Below are 23,757 nucleotides of genomic sequence, written 5' to 3' on the forward strand. Positions count from 1 at the left end.
TCAAATAAAAAAATTGGCTTTTGTAACTGATCATGGGTTCCTTGTGGTGGAACGTGCGCACCCGAGTTCAAGTTCTCGACTTGGCACAGGTACTCGTATTTTTCTAGATTTATTCTAGGATTTAACGGCGCTATGCTTTCAGTGGTAACAGCGAGGCGCCTGTGGTGACTTCGTGAATCTCGAGATCTGCCAGCTCAGTCCTTCAGAGGTGCTCATAGGGGTAGGGTTTGTATACGTGTATTCATAGGGTGAGTGTGCGTGCGTTTTGTGTTGTACTGTGATTTTTTTTATAAAAAAGGAGCCACAAAAAGCAGCTTTTGACCACTGTGCCGTCATCCTCTATTTTGTTTCATATAGCAACCTAAAGGAAATGTACAACCTTTGCCAAAATAGAGAAATATTATTATTGTTGTCCCTAGCCTGTCCACGTATATTGCATAGGTCAGGTTCCTCGATTCATATTCATGCATGCTGAACAGATATCCCAGTAAAAGTTGATGAGTTGCTTCCACTTTTTGCTCAAGCAAATAACATGGCCAACCGGGCCGCACTGCACGGCACGAGCACGGACACGATGCGGCACGGCACTATGGGGGCACGGCACTATGCGGCACGACATCCTACCGTGCCGTGCTGTCTTGGGCCGCCGTGCCCAACTCTCGGCCTAGGCACGGCCCTATGTCTTCTTAGCCGTGCCGTGCCGTGCTCACAGTCACGACAACCCACCATGGCCGTGCCGGCCTGTGGCTGCAAGGGAGGAGACGAGGAGCTCGCCGAGCCAAGCCGTGTCGCCAGCGTGACGAACACGCCATCGTTGTGCCACTCCTCGGCCCCGCTGCGCCCTCGCATCATCGCCGCGGCCGCCGCGCCGCCGCAGCGGTGCCTCGCACGAACGCGGTCGGGCTGCCACAGTTGTGCCTCACACGAACACCGTCGCGCAGCCGCCGTCGTAGCCGCACCTCGAGGAGAAGACGGGTGGGGGAGGAGTGGCGTGGGACTGCCGGCCGCCGGCCTAGGGAGCATGAGGCGGAGAGGCATGAAAGGCTTCTACGGTTGGGACTCGGGAAGAGGAGACGGGAGGAGTACCGAGAGAAAGAAATGACAGCCGGAAGTGAAAGAATGAGAGAGAATGAGGAGGGAGTTGCTTTTATAGCTAGGTAAGTCAATCCAACGGACAATAATACTCCAAATCAATCCAAGCGTTGAGAATAATCGGGCCACCATCGTGCCGGCCCATTAACCGTGCCGTGCCCGTGCCGGCACTATGGGCTGAACCTTCGGCCCAGGCGCGGTCCTAAATCGTGCCCGTGCCGGCACTGGCATTATGGACATCGTGTCGTGCTGTGCTAGTGTCGTGTTTTTCTGGCCGGGCCCGTGCCGGCCCATTCGCGCCTGGCCCATTTGGCCATCTAAGAGAGTCAATGTTGGAACAGAGGAATATAGTAGTGTGCACCTCATCAGATGATCAATATATACAACTCTTTCAGATATCAAGCTGAGTAGTCATGTCACGTCACACACTGCTAGATCATCACACGGCCCTCTTAGGAGTATATATATACCCTTTAAATAAAGGACATATATACAAGCAGCTTCCATTCCAGGACTGATGAACCATGATGCTAGACCCAGTTCATTGCGGTGAAGAAAATGTACATATATATCTTTGCTCAATATGCTAATTAATTAAATGCAGTACATATAAATCATTGCCTTCTGGTGACATATACACAGAAAATATACAGTTAATAATGGCCTACAGCTAATCGCTAAATGACAATCCAGCTAGCGTGATTTTTGAAACTGACACTGGTAACTGAGTTATAAGACTGACACAGCACGCCAACGGTGAGCAACAGAGGCCAGACCTCGCCTGTCGCCGTCGCCCTCCTCTACCCCTGGCCGCTCTCCAGATCGAGCCCGCCGTCCCGTCGCCGTCACCACCCAGCAGGGCGCCGATGGAGGAGCCGCAGCAGCAGCAGCAGCAGCAGGTAAAGGTTCTCTTCTTTACTCCTGTGCGGGTGATGGATGTGGGGGCAGTATGTAGGGCCATCCTGCCAGGCCATGGATTATATATATATATATATATAGTTATATACATAGAATAGATCGGTACGTAATCATGCTGAGAAGGTGGGCGGCGGCGGAACCTTTTGCGATGCCATACACGGGCTAGCTTTCACACCGCCGCGGTATCGATCTTGCGCTGCTGCGTGCGGGCAACAAGAAGAGCATCACAGCCGCTGTTCTCGCTGCTGCGGCTTGAAGCACGCGCATCAGGGGGAGAGGGGGATCGATCTGTGCCGACCGAACTGTTCCGTCTCCTCTTGTGCCATACTGACCAGCCGCAATTCGATCGGACCCAACCTGGATGCGCTCGATCCTCAAAACGACGCTTGCTGCAGACCTGCAAGCAGTCCCCCAGTTCCCCACTGCACCGCTCGGGCATCCATGTCCAGCATTGCGTGTGGGGCAGAAGCAGACGAAGCCTGCTGTGGGATCAGAGAGGTCCTGGCGGTGTCCCAACTCCCGAACTAACTTTTTTTTTGCGAATAAACTCCCGAACTAACTATCCCAACGAGCTCACGGCAATACAAGGCCTTGGTGCTGGGCTGCTGGCTGACCTTGCGTTGGCAATCACCCCATCGAGGACTCGCATCCATGTTGATGCACAGAAGCTAGTAGCTCTCTTCAGTGCAGACTGCAGACACCCCAGGGCCGAGTGCCTCACCTTGTCCTAGAGTCCGAGTTGGATGACACCCCCACACATTTGGACGAACTTTGAAACAAACATAGTATTTTGCTGGCCAGTAGATTACGAATTAGTTGCTGAATGGCACATGAAAAGAGTTAACTAGTTTACCTAGAATTTGTTGGATTATTCCATTACGTCACAGAATCAATCCACTAAAGTGTTCCAGCGCAACTATATGCATGCTATTTTTTTATTCCTTTAACTTTCTCTTCTCTTCCCAAGTTTCGTCCCTATGAGTACCCAAGCCCTAACGTGTATTGGCAAGGATGGGGATGGTGCTCGGATGGGTATCCGTGGTTCTCCTCTTGTTCAACTCATATAACTAAATACATGTCCAGGGCTTTATGAGAAGGGTATAGTACATTTTTCAACCCCCAACTCGCGTTGAAGTTCAATTTTTCAGCCTTCAACTATGAAACCGGGTAACAGACACCCTCCAACGGTCAAAACCGGGCAAATTTGATCCTCCGTTGGTTCCAAAAGCGGTTTTCTATTTTCTAATAATAATAATAAAATTCAGTTCGATCTCAAGAAGTTTGTAATTAATTTATTTTGAATTATAAAAATATGAAACTAGTTCATGTTTTCTTCTAAAAACGTTATAAATACATGTTCTATATTGTTTCATGGTCATTCAATCAACTAACGTGTTCCTGGTTAATTGAAATCAGTATTTTTTCAGACCAGGATAAACACCAGTTCCATTGATTAACACATAAATCATCACATAGTCATATCGTTTAAGAGCAAAAGAAAGGCACCTGACTCAGGTGAACGGCAGAGATACAAGAAGTTCTAAGTAAATGACCTACCACAAACAGCACAAGTACTAACGGGCAACATAAAAACATAGACCTGACGCATATTCTTCAGATCAAACAACAGTAAACTCTCAATCCTCAGCTCCTTTTGAATGCCCCCTCCTCAGCGTCAGTCAAATCTTCTATAGCACTGATGCACAGCTGCTGGCGATGTGGCGATGTGATCAGTATGCGGATGCTGACCGCATGCAGAAGAATGTTGGCACCATCCACCACCTTCCCCTGAGTTTGAATTGCACCTCTCCTTGAGTAAACCTGACCAATATTTAGCTAAAAAACATGAATATCCATTCAAATTCAGCAAATAATAAAAACTCAATAGTTCTTCAACGGTTCACTACATAAAGTAAAAAAAATAAATATTTGCCTTTTTCCCGTTAGTAGGGCTAAGTGTATTTTATGGCTAAGCAAAATAGCAGTGTTCAGTGAAAAGCTAGTGTCTTTAGCGGCAGAAAATTGGTAATATCCTAGTAGCATACCCTTTGAAAATGCTATAGTGGTACTATAGCAGGCTATTTAGAACTTTGCTAATACTTGACGAGAGTCGCTCACCTACTCTACTTAGAACTTTGCAAATACTTGAGGGGAGTCTCACCTACTCTACATCTCCAAGAGTGCTAACAAAATAACAGCTTAAAAAATGGTTTTGGGTGCCTGCGAAAATGTATTTGAGAAAAAGTTCCTCCAAGAGTCTACTGTTTTCGTTGCCCAAAACCGTTGAGAACAAGAAGAAGCTACATCTTCCAATGGGACTTCTTCAGCCAGCCTCCAACCACCTCCAGATCCGGCCATCATTGGCCGGCCCCTAGCCATCTTCAGCCAGCCAGCAGCCACTTGGGACGGCCAGCTGAGGTGGGTTGCCGGCAGTCGAGCAGTGGGAGAGGGCGCATGCAGGCGACCTTGCCTAGTAACGTCGAGACTGTGTGAGCATCATAGGGATCAGAAAGATAGGTGCTTTGCAGCGTCTATGGAGTGATTGTAAAATTGGCCTGATGGTTTAGAGCACCATTGGAAACTTTTTTCCTGAGCGGAGACCAACTCAAGTTTAGTTTTGTGCTCCTTCTTTTGGACACTCTTGGAGATGCTCAACTTGGAGGAACTTTTGGAGATCATTGGCACATGATGTCTGGATGATGACCTAAAGACTCTGTAAGAACAGCCCTCCTGTGGTGTCATTTTTGACCTCTACGTGAAAATATTGGGTGCAAACCACCCTCTCGGTGCAATCATGAAAACCCTTCCAAAAAACCTACTTAGAGGTTTCCAAAAATTATGAAGCGATGCACATCCATAGTTCATCCATAGATATACGTTGTAGCAAAAGTTGGGAAACAAAATCAATCTAGAAAAACTCATATGGAAATGACAAATTTTGTTTGCATTTGCACTAGAAGACAAATTCCAGGAATTTTGTGTTCTAGTGTATTTGGACCTGAAATTTGTCATTTTTGTGTGGATTTTTACACAATAAGTTTGTTTCCCAACTTTTGTTACAACGTACATCTATGGATGAACTATGGATGTGCATTATTTCATGATTTTTGGAAACCTCTAAGTAGGTTTTTTGGAAGGGTTTTCATTATTGCACTGAGAGGGTGGTTTGCACCCAAAATTTTCCCAGAACTATCTGGTAACTCTTCCAGGTCTTTAGCATCAAGTTTTATGCCAGCTGAGACCCTCTCCTTTACTTTAAATATAACCGGGTTATCTCAATTACCCTCAGTTCTGCAACATATGTCACTCTTCCAGAACTACCTGGTAACTCTCCCAGGTCTTTGTCATCAAGTTTTATGCCAGCTGAGACCCTCTCCTTTACCTTAAATATAACCGGGTTATCTCAATTACCCTCAGTGGTTGCTAGGAGTTCAGTATTGCATGTTCCCACTGCAAATCCATGGGATCATATTCCTCTTCCTCCCAGGGCCATCATTGTCATTGGAAAGTGGGTTGTTCACTACAAGGACACAAGGATGATGACACCGTTGATTGGTTTTTATATAATGCCCACTAGTTTTATGTGCTTTCTCTCAACTCCATGGATCGATTATGATGAAAAACCTTCATCCTCGCTGTAATACCAACTACCCTTGGTGACATATTTTTTTTTTTACGAAACAGGAGGGCCAGGAAAACCCTACTGAAATCATTTTATAGAAATATAAGTATGTACAAAAGGAAAAAAAAAGGAAAACTGTACAAAAACTCAAAACAAAGAAAGCCAGTCTCTAAGAAGAGGTTTCTTAGAGGACTTGCATCTAAGAACAGTAAGACTAAGCTCTTCCCGCAGGATGGATTTCCAGCGCCGCAAAGAAAGACTTTGCCATCGATGATGATCCCATTGCGCATGTTCCAAATACACCAGGCTGCCACAATGACTATTTCCATTGGTGCCATAATTTCACTAGCTCTTTGCAACAACCCTTAGACGTTTGTAGGTGCCACAAAGTCTTTCTATTTTTTTGTCGCCTCAGTAAATACCTTTCTGGCTCAAGTTAGCGCAGCGTGCATGGTTTACTCACTTCACATTCCATGGCCATCCGATGGACTATCTTTAATTTGTTGCATTTAGATGAAATTTTATCCCATTTTCTATGAGTTCTTTGTGTCATATCACCACCGGTTTGGCATGTCATTTCGTGGTGATGAAGTGTACATCACCGTCGGCATATGATTTGGCTGCAACTGAGAGCTCATCACTGCCAGTGCGGACTTCCATCCGGGGGTAATGAAGTGACCGGGGCGGCATTTTATCCGCTTGTGATGTCTTGTGCACAACTTCCAGTACCAATGCCACTCTTTATCACAGCCTAGCTAGGGGCTCTGCATTATCTAACTTTCACACAATTTGATATTACCCATATATAAGTTTCAGTGTATACCTCCATAACTATGATGCTAATAAGACACTTCAATTCTACACATCCTAAAGTCCATACTTCACTAGCTCAAGGGTGACATCAGTTTTTGGTCTCTACATATGCTTCACAAGCAACATCCTAACCTTTGCCCACACTGGTTTGGCTGATGGCCAAGACAATCACTTGTCCACCCTATATCTCTTGTTCCTCTTAAGTAGACCTGGGTAACCCCAATTTCCATTACCAGCAAAAAATAACCATTGTGATCATAAAGAACTAGCAAAAAAGAAAGCAGTTCACATAATGAAAAGAACTAGCACCTAATTACACTTGACTCAGGAGAACTAGGGCTAACCAAAACAGAGACCATGTTCAGATAACAAGAAAACCAACATAAAACCATTCGCTTTAAGACAACACTACTTCAGGATCCGAGCCAGGTTGGGACACAATTCAGCTTAATCGTCCTCTTGAGTTTCCTCATTCTTATCCTCCAGCTTTCTTCCATCTATGTAACTACTGCTGAGGAAACCATTCGCTTTCTTCCAGCTTTCTTCCAGTACCAATGTGACAATGTTCTTGTACTTCAGCGCCTGGATTATTGCTGCCTTGAACGAGATACCTGCACTCTCGATGATGCCTCCTTGAAGACCTACCCAATATTTTGTACAAGAACACGCACTACATGTTGCACAAGAATGTTTGATTAATTTTTTATCGAAACAAGCCCTGTTCCTAGCGTTCCATATAGCCAAGCAAATTGAAGCTATTCTGAAGGTAAAAACCCTTCTGCCATTAGGTAATGTCTTACTTATACACCTCCAGTATTGCTCCGGATTGCATGGAATGTCATTAGTATCACAATAGGATGCAACTACAGACCAAACCATGCGAGCAATAATACACCGTAAAAAAGATGAGAAATTGTTTCATTCAAGCTAGCATAGAAGTAACAGTTGAATTGCCCTGCAAATATCTTTTGATCATATTATTTTTAGTTAGAATGGACCCATTTTCTATGAACTAGAGACAAATTTTAATTCTATGAGGTATTTTGGCCTTCCACATGTGAGCAAAAGACTACCCTATTTCAGAGAAAATCGAGTGAACATATACACATCTGACAGTGAAAGTTCCATTTTTGGACCATTTCCATTCAAACATATATCAAGAACATTGTCACATTGGATAGACCATTGTGCCTTGAGGATATTTGGGAGTCATCTTTTGAACTCAATATTACCCCTTTTCCTAATGAATGTGCATTGACTGTAACTCTTTCTCATTAGCTAATTCATAGAGAATGTGGCGAGACATGCAGACATAAAGGCTTATCCTGTAACCTGGAGGCAGTCCACAAAAGAATATTATCACCTCTATTTACGTTACATCTTCGTCCTCTCAAATATATACCTTTAATTTTCAGTAGGTCTGCCCAGATGGAGGAACCATTTTTTGTGGTTTAACAGTGCCCACAGTGGAGTTATACAAATATTTGGCTTGAGCAATATCTTCCCAGATGCCATTTTCATGTTCTAACTTCGATCACCACTTACAAAGAAGACCAATGTTCATTTTTCTCAAAAATTTTTATACCTAGTCCTCCCTTCCTTTTGCTTTTACATATAAGCACCCATTTCAGATGATGGTACTTTCTCTTAGCTTAGTGGTACCACCTAGCAGAAAAAAAATTCCTGCTTTCACTAATCAAGCTTCGTATCACAGTTTTAGGAAGCAAATATATGAACATATGATATATAGCGGAATTGCAGAGGTAGGTATTTATTAAGGTAGTCCTACTGGCAATTGATAAGGAGCTTCCCTGTTAGATGTCCAGTTTTTTAGCACTCGTTTCCTCCAGTGGCAGCTAATCCACAACATGCAATATACTTGGGCTAATAGGGACCCCAAGGTATCTAATTAACTAAGAAAAAATAGTTTGGGAATTGAAGAATTCAGCATGGTTAGAAAGTTTATCCTGATCCCTATGAATCAGGATAACTTCACTTTTAGCAAAGTTATTTTTTAATCCCAACATTAATTCATAGAGACATAGTAACAACTTGAAGTTTCTTTCACACTCCAAATCATTGGAATGAGATAATAGTGTCATCTACATATTGCAGCATCACAACTCCATTATGAATTAAGTTTTTAGAATGGCCAACAACCATGCCACTATTCTGAGCCCCCAAAACCATTATAGTTAGAACATCATCAGCAAGAATTGGGGGGGGGGGGGGGGTAGTGCCTTCCTGTTTCACCCCCTTTTTAGCTACTAAAATAACGTTCAATGCTGTCATTAAGTTTACTACAAACAGTTCCCCCTTTTACCACTTGTTTAATCCGATTACCCCAGGTATTAGAGAAACCTTTGATTTTAATAAGCACAAAAAAAAATTCCAACTTAAGAATAATATGGATTACCATTTCTTTTAGTGTCATGCAAAAATCTCATGTAAGGTCACCACTCCATTCATGATATTTCTGTTTTTATAAAGGCATCTTGTGTTGTATGGATGAGCTTATCAATGAAACGCTCAATTCTAAACATGAAATTTTTGGAAATCAATTAGTATATGCAATTTAGCAAACAAATCAGCCAAAACTGTTGAGTTCTATTTGCATCAGCAACTTTAGGGAACAATGTCATGACACCATAGTTAAGTCTATCAACTCTAAGAGTGCGCTTATGGAAGTCCTAAAATAATTCCATGATGTCTCCATTCAGTACACCCTAACATGCTTTACGGAACTCAATGGGGATATAATCAGTTATCAAAAAATGGGGACATAATCTAGGCCAGTAGATTTGTTTGTTTCCATTTGAAAAGTGCATTCTTTATTTCTTCTTCAGTAAATACCTTTGAGTCATTTGTGAGTTTAAGTTATACAACATGCCACCCTTCCAAACTATCTGGTTGCTCTCCCACATCTTTATCATCATGTTTTATGCCAGCTAATACCCTCTCTTTTGCCAAAAATATATCCTGGTTATCTCAATTATACTTAGTGGTAGGATGCTATGCAACGCGAGTTCAATATCGCATGTTTCCACTTCACATGGGATCATAATCCTCCTCTTCCCTGGGCCAAGATTGTTATTGGAAAGTGGGTTCTTCATTACAAAATCACAATTGGATGATGACACCCCTAGATTGGTGCTATAATGCCCACTAGTTTTTGTGCTTTCTCTCAATGCCATGGATCGATTTTGATAAAAAAAACTTTCATCACCACTATAATATGAACTACCCTTAGTACCCTAATTTCACTAGCTCTTTGCAACAATTGGCTATGCTTTGTGTGGTGGAATCTATAAGCTGAAACTCTATATTGCCAACAGCCCACAGGTTTTGTTGGTGCCATTTCTATTTTTTGTCACCTCGATAAATACCTTTATGGCCTCAAGTCAAGGCAGCGTCACGCATGGTTTAGTCACTTCGGATGGCATGGATCTCTGATGCCCCATCTTTATTTTTGTTGAGCTCAGATGAAATTTCTTTCCATTTTCTATGAGTTCTTTGTGTCATACGTTTGGACGCTTTACTTTTATCTTTGCATTGCTATGCACCAGTGCACCAGTGCACCCTACGAGGACATGTTAATTTCCCTTTCACGAAAAGAACACTGCTGAGATCATTGCACATCTTAACATGGAGCATTGTAACTCACAAGCTAACAACCTTGATGCAAGTAGCATGCACTCCCCCCACTACCAATGCTACTCTTTATCACAGCCTAGCCAGGGGCACTGCAGTATCTAACTTCCATGCAATTTAATTTGATATTACCCATATATCCATTTTTAGTGTATGTCTCCATAACTTGAGTGCTAATAGGACACTTCAATTACACATCCTAAAGGCCATACTTCACTATCTCAAGGGTGACATCAGTTTTGGTCTCTACTGCTCATCTAATTTGCTTCTCCACAAGCAACGTCCTAACCCCTGCTGACACTGATTGGGCCGATGGCCAAGACAACCAGTTGTCTACCTTACTGGCTATCTCTAGTTCCTTGGTGGCAACCACGTGGTGCATGTTCTTATAACTACCATTGCATTTTATCATAATTGAAAGAAATTTCTGAGAATTACAGCACCTTGAATGTATAATGGCTATAAGGCTTGCCTGTATCGCTTGTTATTACTTCTTGTATGTCAACTATATCAGATGACCACCACTGTCAACTATGACAAAGCTAGTGTCGTTTACCATTCGAACAATCTGGTCCACACCAATGCACTAAAAATGTAGAGAGATCTCTTCTGTCAGTGAGTTGCCCTCAAACAAGCTCACTGTCTCTATGTGATCCATCTGCTATTGAAGATAACAATGTAAAAATATCTTGACCCAAGGCTTACTACTATATTTAGTATATTCATATATCTTAGGTTTAGTTTTAATCCTACAAATTATTTTCATAAGTAATTCCTCTAAGAAATGTCAATTATATTGTTACTTGCATGATGTCTAACCATAACCTTATCCAGTTGAAACCTTTGTATAAATTAATGCTTAACGCACCTTATATGTGTGCAGCCAATAGACATCAAGTCCATTGTGTGTTGACCTTCCCAAATCTCTCTCTCTCTCTCTCTCTCTCTCTCTCTCTATCTCTCTGTGGGGTGGGTATGTCCCTCTCCCTCCCTCCAAGTTTTGCATGTCATCAGATTGGTTAGGCTCCCTATATATAGCTGGTGCTCTGTGTTCTGTCATGGTCACATTAGTGCATCCCAAATGATAGCAATGTCCCCTTCAATCTCTGTAAAACAGTAAATAGCTAAAAATATAAATAAAATTCAGAATCTCACCTCTAAATATGCATTATTTACAGATGTGATCCTTGGACATTGGGCTACTAGATGGTTTATAGAGATGGAAAATTTAATGGCCACCTTTTGAAAATAAAATCCAGGACATTAACATTACAGTTGCATAGCCCACTGGCTATTATATACTGATTCATATAATTTTTTCAGGTGGCACCAGTGAAGAAGCGTGTGAAGCCAATGAGGAAAAGCCTTGACCACTATAATGTTATTCAAGCATTACCAGCTATGTTTCCATTTCCACCAAAGAAAATGGAGCCACATGCTGCAGGAAAGAAAAGGGTGGCAACCGACGAAAACACTACAGGTGGACCGTCAAGTAAGTATCCCCTGCATAATCATAGCAAAAAACAAGTTTGGAATAATGCATCTATCACTACCGGAAACAATAGGATTGCCGAGTGCCTTACGGTTTGCCGAGTGTATTCCATCGGGCACTCGGCAAACGCAACGTTTACCGTGTGTTTTTAATAAAACACTCGGCAAACATATAGCACTCGGCAAACTAAAACTTTGCCGTGTGCCTAATGTAAAACACTCGGTAAAATACACATTTGCCGTGTGCCAAATATAAAACACTCGGCAAACTACAAAAAACTCTTGGCAACAATGGACACTCGGCAACCTGGAGTCACGTGCACTGGGCGTGCAGCGACCATCTGACGGCCGTCGGGTGCACCGTCGTTAAGTTAGAACTTTACCGAGTGTCTGTTAGAGACACTCGGCAAAGACAAACTATGCCGTGTGTTTTTTATTGACACTCGGCAAACTAATTAGTTTGCCGTGTGTTTTTTGTTGACACTCGGCAAACTAATTAGTTTGCCAAGTGTTTTTTTTGTTTACACTCGGCAAACACAAACTATTTCCATCGGGCACTCGGCGAAATCGACGTCGCCGTTCCATCCCGTCAAATTTTTTTTGCCGAGTGTGGATAAACACTCGGCAAACTGTTTGCCGAGTGCCCGATAGAAAACACTCTGGCAAACCACTGTTTACCGACAAATCAATGCCGTGTGCTGGATGCCGAGTGTAACACTCGGCAAACTGTTTGCCGAGTGTTTTTAGGCCTTTGCCGAGTGCCTCTGGCACTCGGCAAATCTACTGTGTCCCGTAGTGTATGTGTAACTTTATTCCAGGAGTATGTATGAAAAAATGGAAGTTAAAAAATTCTTATTCATACTTTTTTCTCAAAAACAAAATAGTATTCTTACTGAGGTTGTGATTTAATATAATTGTTTTCACTTGTTTTAGGAAACAACAAGAAACCTAAGGCTGCAAGTGCACCCAAGGATGCACCAACGAAAGGACGTCCACGTGCTTCAGGAAAGAAAAGTGTGGCAACCAATGAAAACACTACAGGTGGACTATCAAGTAAGTATACACTGCATAATCATAGGAAAAAAAGTTTGGAATAATGGATCTATGTGGGACTTTATTCCACGAGTATGTATGAAGAAATGGAAGTTAAAAATTCTTATTCATATTTTTTTTTCAAAACAAAATTTTATTCATACTGAAGTTGTGATTTAATATAGTTATTTTAACTTGTTTTAGCAACAAACAAGAATCGTAAGGCCGCACGTGCACCCAAGGATTCAGCAACGAAAGGTCGTCCACGTACTTCTGGAAAGAAAATGGTGGCAACCGACCAAAACACTACAGGTGGACCATCAAGTAAGTATCCACTGCATAATCATAGGAAAAAAAGTTTGGAATAATGCATCTGTCTCGGACTTTAGTCCAGGAGTATGTATGAAAAAATGGAAGTTAAAAATTCTTATTCATATTTTTTTATCAAAAACAAAATTTTATTCATACTAAAGTTGTGATTTAATATAGTTATTTTCACTTGTTTTAGCAAAAAAGGCTGCACGTGCACCCAAGGATTCACCAACGAAAGGACGTCCACGCGCTTCTGGAAACAAAAGGGTGGCAACCGACGAAAACACTACAGGTGGACCATCAAGTAAGTCTCTACTGCATAATCATAGGGAAAAAAAGTTTGGAATAATGCATCTATGTGGGGACTTTATTCGACTAGTATGTATGAAGAAATGGAAGTTAAAAATTCTTATCCATATTTTTTTTCAAAAACAATTTTTTTTTTCATACTGAAGTTGTGATTTAATATAGTTATTTTCAATTGTTTTAGCCAAAAACAAGAATCGTAAGGCTGCACGTGCACCCAAGGATTCACCAACAAAAGGACGTCTATGTACAATCTGCTGCTTCTATTTTTGTTCATAAAGATGATAGCATACATGAACTTAACCAAACAAATTTCTCTGATTATTCCAGATCATCCATATTAAAAGTGCATCTTCAGGATCAAGAATCCAGCAGTCATGCTCTCGAACACAAAAATTTATTCATACTTAAGAAGCTGAGATTTATAGTTATTTTCACTTGTTTAGGTAAAAGCAAGAATCGTAAGGCTGCACGTGCACCCAATGATGCACCAACAGAAGGACACCTAGGTACAATCCTCTGCTTCTATTTTTTTCACAAAGTTGATAGTAGCATACATGAACCAAACAAATTTCACATGTTAGATAATTCCAGATTATCAATAGTAAAAGTTCATCTTCGGGATCAGCCAGAATCCTGCAGTCATGCTCCATCCATCGATCTGGAATTTGGTTCAACAAATTGTGAATTTATACAAGATGGGGAAACAATGGATACTATACGGAAACTGACTTTGAAGTCTTTACATAACAAAATCAAATGATGAAATTGGTAAAAACAAACAACTTGGAATTCCTAATAACAAGAGATCTATATTAATATTTTCAAATATTTTTAATATGCACTTGAAATAATATTAAAACTGGAAATTGTAGCTTAACCTTTCTTTCAATTTATTTTCTAGGTTCTGTAGTAGACATATCAAATGGTGCAAACAATGAACATCATATCCAAGAGGAGCAAACAGGTAACATTGTAGCCCATCGAACTAGAGATATTCCAAACATTGATGTGGAAGCAGGTAAACAAAAGCCATCCAATTGCAGACACTTGAAATAATACATTGGAGAACTAGGAGCTCTCTTATGTTGTAATGTTTCTGTAGGTACAGTGCAGCTCGATAACCCTGCAAATGCAGAATGCATTCTGGAAGAGGATCCTATAGGTTTTTGTACTTATTTGATTTTCATACGTCTGTGGTTTCATTTGTTTACGAATATATTCAGGACTTTAGTGTTGAAATGGTAACATTAATTTATTAATTTGTTTCTAGATGATCCTATAACTAATGTTGTTTCTTCTTTGACTTTTTCTTCAGACTATTGTTTCATTTATTTTCCACTTTTTAACGTTTGTAATTATATGTTAGTAATAAGTTTTGATTTTTTAATTGTAGTGCAACAACCAAATGACATCAACAACCAACAGATTATAGAGCAACAAGCAGGTAAATTATAATTAACCTTTCCAATTGGAGACCCTTCAAGAAAGGTCTAGTGTTGAACTAAGACTTTTGTGATGCTGTGTGATATGCTAATATATATTGGTTTTTCTAGGTGTTGAGAACCAAGAGAACGTTGCGGTTAATCAACAACACCTTCCAGACGAACAAGCAGGTATGCTACAACTCATCCAATTAGTGATCCTTGAAAAAGTGCAGCTGAGAAAGTAAAATTTCAATGAGATAATATTTCTGTACGTAGGCATAATGCAACAACAAAACTTTCAAAATGCTATAGAAGAAAATGTGCCAGAGGATCCTGCAGGTTTGTTACTTCTTTGGTACTTTCTTGTCATTATATATGGTTTCGTATTATTTCCATTACAATTTACACTGCTAGAAATCGGGTTCTTTCCACACACAAGAGCAAGATACTAGAACAGGGAATGGAGAGGAAACGAGGGTTCTTTGTATATTTCACTTTTCTTGCATTGCATCAGATGAATGTGACCTCTTATTTATAGTAACAAACTGAAGGAGGAGGCTAGTATGAACATATAAGACTTTGCCAATGTGAATCCTCCAACTGTTATCTTACTCTCATTAATTTGGCCACCATCAAAGTCTTCTATTCATTTTTTGTTTTTTACTTTGATTTAATAACATATGCCAATATTTATTATTCTTTTCAGTTTTTGCTGATATATTCAACTTTCCGTTGAATAATGAACTCATAGATCTTCCAAAAATTGAAGACATTCTGGAGGATCCAACAGGTATTGTTTTTTACTTCCATGAAATTTGCTTTAGACTATTGATTCAATTCACTTATCTAAAAAAATGGGATATGCTAATATATATTGTTTTTTCTAGGAGTTGAGAATGAACAAAATATAATCAATAATCAGCAACACATTCCGGACCAACAAGCAGGTACGTAATATATAACCCATCCAATTGGAGATCTTTGACAGAGTGCAGTGGAGAAAAAAAAAACTTTTTCTGACATAATACTTATGTAGGAATAGTGCAACAGCAGAACCCTGCTGAAAATGCTGCAGAGGATGACCCTACAGGTTTGTTACTTTGTTGGTACTTTCTTCTGATTATACATGGTTTTATTTTATTTCTATTGTATTTTACACTAAGGGTTTTGTTTGCTAATATTAATTATTTTCAGTCTTCGGTGATATATTCGACTTTCCGTTAAATAATCAACTTATGGACCTGGACAGATATGGTGGTCGGCATAGCCAATCTCCAAGGGAATTGTATCGTTAATTTATTTTCCAAGACAATCTCATAAATTTGTATTCAATATTTTCTGATCAAATCTGTTTTCCTATTGTGAACATAGTGCTGTATATGCAAGCGCGCGTATGGTCTTCTGACTATATATGGTTGGTGTTCCTGCATTCCGTAATGGCAATGTACCAATTTCTCTCCGTGTGTTTTACTGTTTTCTACATAGAAATTGGTATCTATTTCTTTAGGAAAAAAAGTCGGTATCTAATTGAGGTACCTGATACATTTATTTTCAGTTGAAGATAAATTGTACAGCATAGATGTACAAGTCATCAATGCTGGTCTTATCTTGCAGACGATATGTATATGAATTTATTGACGCGATAAGTCTGAGTTAATAGAAGAGAGGAAGGAAATACATTGTACATACTTGGATTTGCGGAACAAAAATGTGTAGCTAGATCCTGATGAAGTCAGGTCACACTTGCTCCACTGAGGCTACTCGATTTTGGCGTCTAACGGTGTGAAGAAAGTACATTATCTAGAACAAGTAATCCTGACGCTGGAAGGAAGGATCGGAGGCAACAACAACATGGTGGATGGGGACGATGGTGTTAGGTTGTTGCATAGAGGTTTGGGTATAGTAATAGGGTGCAACGTGCAGCAGAACCACTCAGTTTAATCCCGATTAAATAAGTTGCTTATGGACCACTCAACACTAAGGCATGCTTAACCCAAGCCAAACCCGACGATAGTCTGACCTTAAGCATCCATGTTTTTACATGTCTAGGACTGCGTCCATAAGTCTTTATTATAAAGGTTTACAAACCAGAATGCAAATACATAACTGAGTGCTTTTGAACATAAGTTTACATCATAGGCAGACCCAGGGCCCGGCGACCCTGGGCGCCTGCCCAGGCTCTGTCCGGGGCTAGACTGCTGATTGCATGCGCATCTCCTCCGTTGGAACTTGGAAGCTGCATAGGCATCTTGTGAGAGCCTGAGACATCAATCCGATCAGCTTTTTGGCCCACAATATGTCCAGCTCACTATGCATTGAAAGTTAGAACTAAACAGGTAACTATATATGCTCATGATTTTTGCTTAACTGTTAAACTTGTCTGATCAATTCTTCTTCTTCTTTTTTGCGAAAGGCTGATCAATTCTTCAGTGTCTTAATAGTTAGCTATTTCAGCAGCTGCCTCACATACGTAAGCTCACATATGTTTTTTCAGCCCAAACATATTATTGTATTCTTGTGGCAAATCCCCAAATTTTAGGGTCGTAACGAGACAATTGTTGTGATGTCTTCTTGGTCTTAGTGTATGCATATTCGCATGTATATTGGAGTAAATATTAAGTTGTGAATTCGCTTATGTTAATGGTCGATATGTCTTATTATCAGTTGTTATGTTCGTCTAGGCTCTCGAAAATTTCTGGGTCTGCCACTGGTTTACATCACTGGTTCAGCGGAAGACTGGTTTAGTATACATAGCAATCAGAAGCGTTTCAGTTTTACAGATGGTTAAACAGAGGTCAGGTACAAAATACAACATAACCTCCGAAGTAGAATAACATGTTCATGGGACGTGGACAACAGCTATAGCTGCGGCAATCGAATAAATGAAACAATGCAAGTTGCGACACCCTGTGCCTAGCAGATGTCTCCTGAGCACACAAAAAGTTAGCCGGGTGAGCAAACGAGTCCAGACCACTCTGGACTGCCCTTGGCTTACTACCGACCAGTGGCTCCGGCCTCAACCTGGATCTTTATGGGTAACAGTTGGGAACAAACCCTGAGAACTCAATGTAATCCACAAGCCTTACCCATATACTTAATTAGCCCCACAATCAAGGGGATGCGGGGGCTATCTGGATCGTTTGGGTATTCTTGTGAAAAGCTTACCAAATCTTGGTCCTTCACTTTCATGTTTTTTTTTTCTGAACGCAATGGTAGGAGCTCTGTCTTTCAATTAAGGTAGAAAAGACTTGAGCTTGTCTATAAGTAACACCGGGTCTGAAAACCTTAACACTTGCAAGGTTAATTAAAGGAAAACCCCCGAAAACCCTCACTACTACAGATCTAACATTCACTGTCGACTCCATCACTATCGGTTTTTAAGGAACCGACAGTGCTAGTGCCTCCTGGCACATCACTGTCGGTGATAAGATCAACGGACATTGATATTGGGTCATCACTATCGGTTTTTGGCTTAAACCGACACTGATAGTAGCCCAGAACCGACACTGATATTGGGTCATCACTGTCGATTTTTTGAACCGACGGTGATAGGTTGCAAGAAAAACTTCATAACTTTCTCATATGATGTCCGATGAAGACGAATTTTATATCAAATTGTAGTACTCAAAGAGATCTACAACGTTGTAGTTCAAACTTTTTTGATTTGAGATCGTTTGGATGTCAAAATATACACCACAAGATTTTGTAGAGTTAATACCAAAGGAGTCCATATGCTACATAGTCATAATTGAGTGTGCAATGGTAGTTAAGGATCTCAGATGGAGAAGCAACCAAAACAAAAGTTGTAGGTATTGAAAAGTTATGCAACTTTATAGTTTACAGATTTCTTATTTGAAGTCATTATGATGTCACTCTATTTGATTCACAAGATTTCATAGAAGTTAATACCAACTAAAGGCATATGTTGCATAGTCATAAGTGAGTGTGTAGTGGTATTTGAGATTCTCGGATGGAGAAGCAACCAAAATAAAAGTTTTAGATGTCGAAAAGTTATACAACTTTGTAGTTGACAACTTTTTCATTTGAAACCATCTATATAACAAAAATTACGTTTGATTTCTCAAATTTAAAATCCTAAATTTTCAAACGACCTCGGATAGAGAAACACCCAAAACAAAAGTTGTAGATCTAGAAAAGTTGTGCAACTTTGCTGTTGACAACTTTTCCATTTGAAATCATTGATCCAAGGAAAATTAGGGTTGGATTTTCTCACATTGGAAATTAAAATTCTTCAAATGATCTCAGATGGAGAAATGACCAAAACCGAAGTTGTAGATCTCAAAAAGTTATTAAACTTTGTAGTTGACAACTTTTTCATTTGAAATCGTTTAGGGTCCCAAATACTCATTTCAAAATCGGATGAACATAAAATGGATAGGACGGATATCTCATTTGGACACAAGCGTCTTACATGTGTAGTGGTTAGGGAACGAACATACAAAGCAGTAGGTCAGGGGTTCGAGCGCCGGTCGTTGCAAAGTGTGATTTTCAGAAAATCTAAAAAATGGGCTGAAAAATAGGTCCCAAGTCACATGGGGTAGTGCCTAACATCGATGACATGGACGAAATGACCAACCCAAAACGATGATGCAGAGCCTAGGACTAGTCATTGTTACCGAGCTCAAAAACGTATCCGAGCAGCTCCTACTTCTTGTGATGGTGGCCCAAGCATCAAAGTCATAACACAAGACTACATGGAAAACTATTACTGCCCTGAAGAGGTTACTGAATGTCATCATTATCGAGCTATGCTGAAACCTGTTGGCCCACAGGATCGCTGGCTCAGGCGAGTGAAGCATTCACCGGTCTTACCGAGCACCCGCTAGTGTTGCCGAGCACCCACTAGCCGTGCCGACCACGAACAGGCGTTGTCCGTCCCACGCACTATGTCTGGAGCTAGAAGAAGAAGGGAGAATAGAGCAAGCACGCACAATACAAGACACCAGTGTTGGCCGAAGCCCTGTCTGTGAGATGGCAAATCTGAACTCTCTTTACTGAGTTGCCGTGGTAGTCTATTTATACAACTCTATCTATCTAGTCCTAGTACAACCCACATGTTGTAACAGTAACTAGATAACATATAGGGCTAACTCTGCGCTGGCCACTTCATGGCTACAGTGTTGTAGGTGAGCCGTGCGGCACCTGCACCTGTAGCGGCTACAGTATCACAGCAGGGGGCCTTTCGGTGCCGCCTTCCCTTGCTGTGTTCACACAAGGTAACCGTAGATTAGCTAACAATCTTTCCCTAATCCTACTGCTAACCCTTGTACCCCTTCCATGCCGATCATCTCCTTCAGCTCCATGAGTCAAAGTCGTCTGAGCAGCTTGGTGAGGATGTTCGCGAGTTGCCGACCAGTTTCGATGAACTCGATGACGATCTGCCCTCCATCGACACAGTCCCTGAGGAAGTGGAACTTTACGTCGATGTGTTTGCTCTGGTCGTGCAGAACCGGATTCTTCGCAAGGGCAATGGCGGGCTGGTTGTCCACCATCAGTGCTGGTGGGTGAGCTTCCATGCCGGTCAGCTCGCCCAGTAGCTGGCGTAGCCACATAACTTGGCACGCCACTGTGGCTGCCGCTACGTACTTTGCCTCGCACGTAGATAGCGCCACCACCTTCTGTTTCAGCGACAGCCATGAAATTGGGGCCAACCTGAGGAAGACGAGCATGCTAGAGGTGCTCTGTCATCCGTCGATGCCCCCCTCCATGTCTGCATCACTGAACACAGTGAGCTGCAGCCTGCTCCCACCGGTCTTGGGAAAGATGATCCCTTGATCCACCATCCCTTTGACGTAGCGTAGTAGCCGCTTCACCGCAGCCCAGTGATCCTCTCTAGGATCCTCCATGAAGTGACTGACATAGCCCACGGCGAACGCAATGTCCGGCCTCGTGTGGACTAGGTAGTGCAGACCGCCGACGATGCTCCGGTAGAGTGTTGCATCCACCTTCGCCGCGGTGCTAGCCTTCGTCAGCTTCAGTCGCTCCTCCATTGGAGTCACGCATGGCTTGCACTCAGCCATGCCGCTCCGCTCCAACAGCTTGGAGGCAAACGTGATCTGACCGAGCGTGAGTTCCTCCTTCCCCTGTCTCACCCTGATGCCGAGGTAGTAGGAGAGTGCACCGAGATCGGTCATTCAAAAACAAGCCGCCATCTCGCGCTTGAAGCTGTTGATGTCCTCCGTGCGTGCGCCGGTGACAATCAAGTCATCCACATACATGCCAACCACGAGCTCTTCCTTCCCCCGTCGTCACCTATAGAGCATGTGCTCGGTTGCGCACCATTGAAACCCAAGCTCGCCCAGCAAGCTTGGAGTTCCATGCTCAGGGGGCCTGCTGCAGCCCGTAGAGCGCCTTGTGTAGTCGGAGCACCCTGTGCTCCTCTCCCTTGATGGCAAAACCTGGTGGTTGCCTGACGAAGACCGTTTCTGCCAGTTCGCCGTTGAGGAAGGCCGGTTTAACGTCCAAGTGATGGACGCGCCAGTCCTTTGCTGCTGCCAAGGCAAGTAGCAAATGGATCGACTCCATGCGCGCTACTAGCGCAAAGACCTCCTCGAAGTCTATGCCCTCGCGCTGAACAAAGCCCCGAGCGACGTGGCGCGCCTTGTGCTTGACAATGGCACCGAGCTAGTCCCTTTTGACCTTGTACACCCACTTCAGGCTAATCGGACGGCATCCTGGAAGTGGATCGATGAGCTGCCAAGCCTTGTTTTCCTCGATCGCCTTCATCTCCTCCAGCATCGCCTGTCGCCAATTTCCATCACGCTCGGCTAGCGCGAACGTGGGTGGTTCCTCTGCATTGATGAGTAGCAGCTCTGCATCATTGAGCAGCCTGCCCACCAGACCTGAGGGACCTGTGCCACCGACGGTGTCGTCCAGCCTGCGGAACCGCACCTCCTCACCTTCGTGCAGGTAGGCATCCACGAACTCAGTGATGTCACTTGGAGGTGAGGCAAACTCGATCGGCATCGATGGAGTTCCCCGTTCCGCCGAAGTGCCCGGCATAGCACCTGAAGTGCTCGGCACTACTTTTGGACAGCTCGTCATAACTCCTGCAGTGTTTGGCCACACTGTAGGATTGTCCAGTCTCAGTCTTGGAGTGGTTGGCACCACTGCAAGACCTCTTGGCTCCGCCATGGGAATGCTCGGCACCCATCCTGAAGTGGTCGCCACCACTGCAGAACCTCCCGGCACCACTCTTGGCATGCTCGGCATCCCTCCAAAAGTGCACGACACTCCTCCCGGGGTGCAGGGCAACACTAGTGGGTGCTCAGCAAGATCGGCGAGTGCTTCACTCACCTGAGCCAGTGATCCTATGGGCCAGTTGATGTCCTCCGTGCGTGCGCCGGTGATAATCAAGTCGTCCACATACACGCGGACCACGAGCTCTTCCTTCACCATCGTCACGTGTAGAGCGCGTGCTCGGTTACGCACCGTTGAAACCCAAGCTTGCCCAGCGTGGCGTCAAGCTTGGCGTTCCATGCTCGAGGGCCTACCACAGCCTGTAGAGCACCTTGCGTAGTCAGAGCACCCTGTGCTCCTCTCCCTTGATGGCAAAACCTAGGGGTTGCCTGACGAAGACCGTTTCCGCCAGTTCACCATTGAGGAAGGCTGATTTAACATCCAAGTGATGGACGCGCCAGTCCTTTGCTACGGCCAAGGCAAGTAGCAAACGGATTGACTCCATGCACGCTACTAGCGCAAAGACCTCCTCGAAGTCTATGCCCTCACGCTAAACAAACCCCCGGGCGATGAGGCACACCTTGCGCTTGACAATGGCATCGAGCTCGTCCCTTTTGACCTTGTACACCCACTTCAGGCTGATCGGACGGCATCCTAGAGGTGGATCGATGAGCTGCCATGTCTTGTTTTCCTCGATCGCCTTCATCTCCTCCAGCATCGCCCGTCACCAGTTTCCATCGCGCTCGGCTAGCGCGAACGTGGGTGGTTCCTCTGCACTGACGAGTAGCAGCTCTACGTCGTTGAGCAGCCTACCCGCCAGACATGAGGGACCTGTGCTGCCGATGATGTCGCACCTTTGTGGTAGGCGTCCACGAACTCAGTGATGTCACTTAGAGGTGAGGCGAACTCGATCGGCGTCAATAGAGTTCCCTATTCTGCCGGAGTGCCCGGCATAGCACCTAAAGTGCTCGGCACTGCTTCTAGACAGCTCGTCATTACTCCAGCAGTGTTCGACCACACTGTAGGAGTGCCCAGCCTCAGTCTTGGAGTGGTTGGCACCACTACAAGACCTCTTGGCTCCGCCACGGGAGTGCTTGGCACCCGTCCTGAAGTGGTCGCCACCACTGCAGAACCTCCCGGCACCACTCTTGGTGTGCTCGGCATCCCTCTAGAAGGGCACGACACTCCTCTCGGGGTGCTCGGTAACACTAGCGGGTGCTCGGCAAGACCGGCGAGTGTTTCACTCGCCTGAGCCGGTGATCCTGTGGGCCAGTTGATGTCCTCCATGCGTGCACCGATGACAATCAAGTCATCCACATACACGCCGACCACGAGCTCTTCCTTCCCCCATCATCATGTGTAGAGCGCGTGCTCGGTTGCACACCGTTGAAACCCAAGCTCGCCTAGCGTGGCATAAAGCTTGGCGTTCCATGCTCGGGGGGCCTGCCGCAGCCCGTAGAGTGCCTTGCGCAGTCGGAGCACCCTGTGCTCCTCTCCCTTGATGGCAAAACCTGGGGGTTGCCCGACGAAGACCGTTTCTGCCAGTTCGCCGTTGAGGAAGGCTGATTTAACGTCCAAGTGATGGACGCGCTAGTCCTTTGCTGCTGCCAAGGCAAGTAGCAAACGGATTGACTCCATGAGCGCTACTGGCGTGAAGACCTCCTCGAAGCCTATGCCCTCGTGCTGAACAAAGCCTCGGGCGACGAGGCGTGCCTTGTGCTTGACAATGGCTCTGAGCTCATCCCTTTTGACCTTGTACACTTCAGGCTGATCGGACGATATCCTGGAGATGGATCGATGAGCTACCAAGTCTCATTTTCCTCGATCGCCTTCATTTCCTCTAGCATTGCCCGTCGCTAGTTTTCATCACGCTTGGCTAGCACGAACATGGGT

At 43.5% G+C, this 23,757-nt stretch overlaps 1 protein-coding gene across 1 annotated transcript; it reads left to right on the plus strand.

Moving 5' to 3' along the window:
• Positions 1 to 727: 727 nt before the first annotated feature.
• LOC136469059 (uncharacterized) lies at positions 728 to 15,959 on the plus strand. Its single transcript, XM_066467395.1, has 16 exons — positions 728 to 879; positions 1,829 to 1,991; positions 11,420 to 11,588; positions 12,521 to 12,640; positions 12,824 to 12,943; positions 13,128 to 13,235; positions 13,684 to 13,746; positions 14,142 to 14,258; positions 14,343 to 14,402; positions 14,634 to 14,684; positions 14,794 to 14,853; positions 14,941 to 15,003; positions 15,371 to 15,454; positions 15,552 to 15,611; positions 15,701 to 15,754; positions 15,859 to 15,959. Exons 1-16 carry the CDS (start codon positions 728 to 730, stop codon positions 15,957 to 15,959), a joined length of 1,545 nt encoding a protein of 514 aa, XP_066323492.1.
• Positions 15,960 to 23,757: the final 7,798 nt, after the last annotated feature.

Source organism: Miscanthus floridulus, chromosome 8, assembly GCF_019320115.1.
Source record: "Miscanthus floridulus cultivar M001 chromosome 8, ASM1932011v1, whole genome shotgun sequence".
In the NCBI taxonomy this organism is placed as follows: Eukaryota; Viridiplantae; Streptophyta; class Magnoliopsida; order Poales; family Poaceae; genus Miscanthus; species Miscanthus floridulus.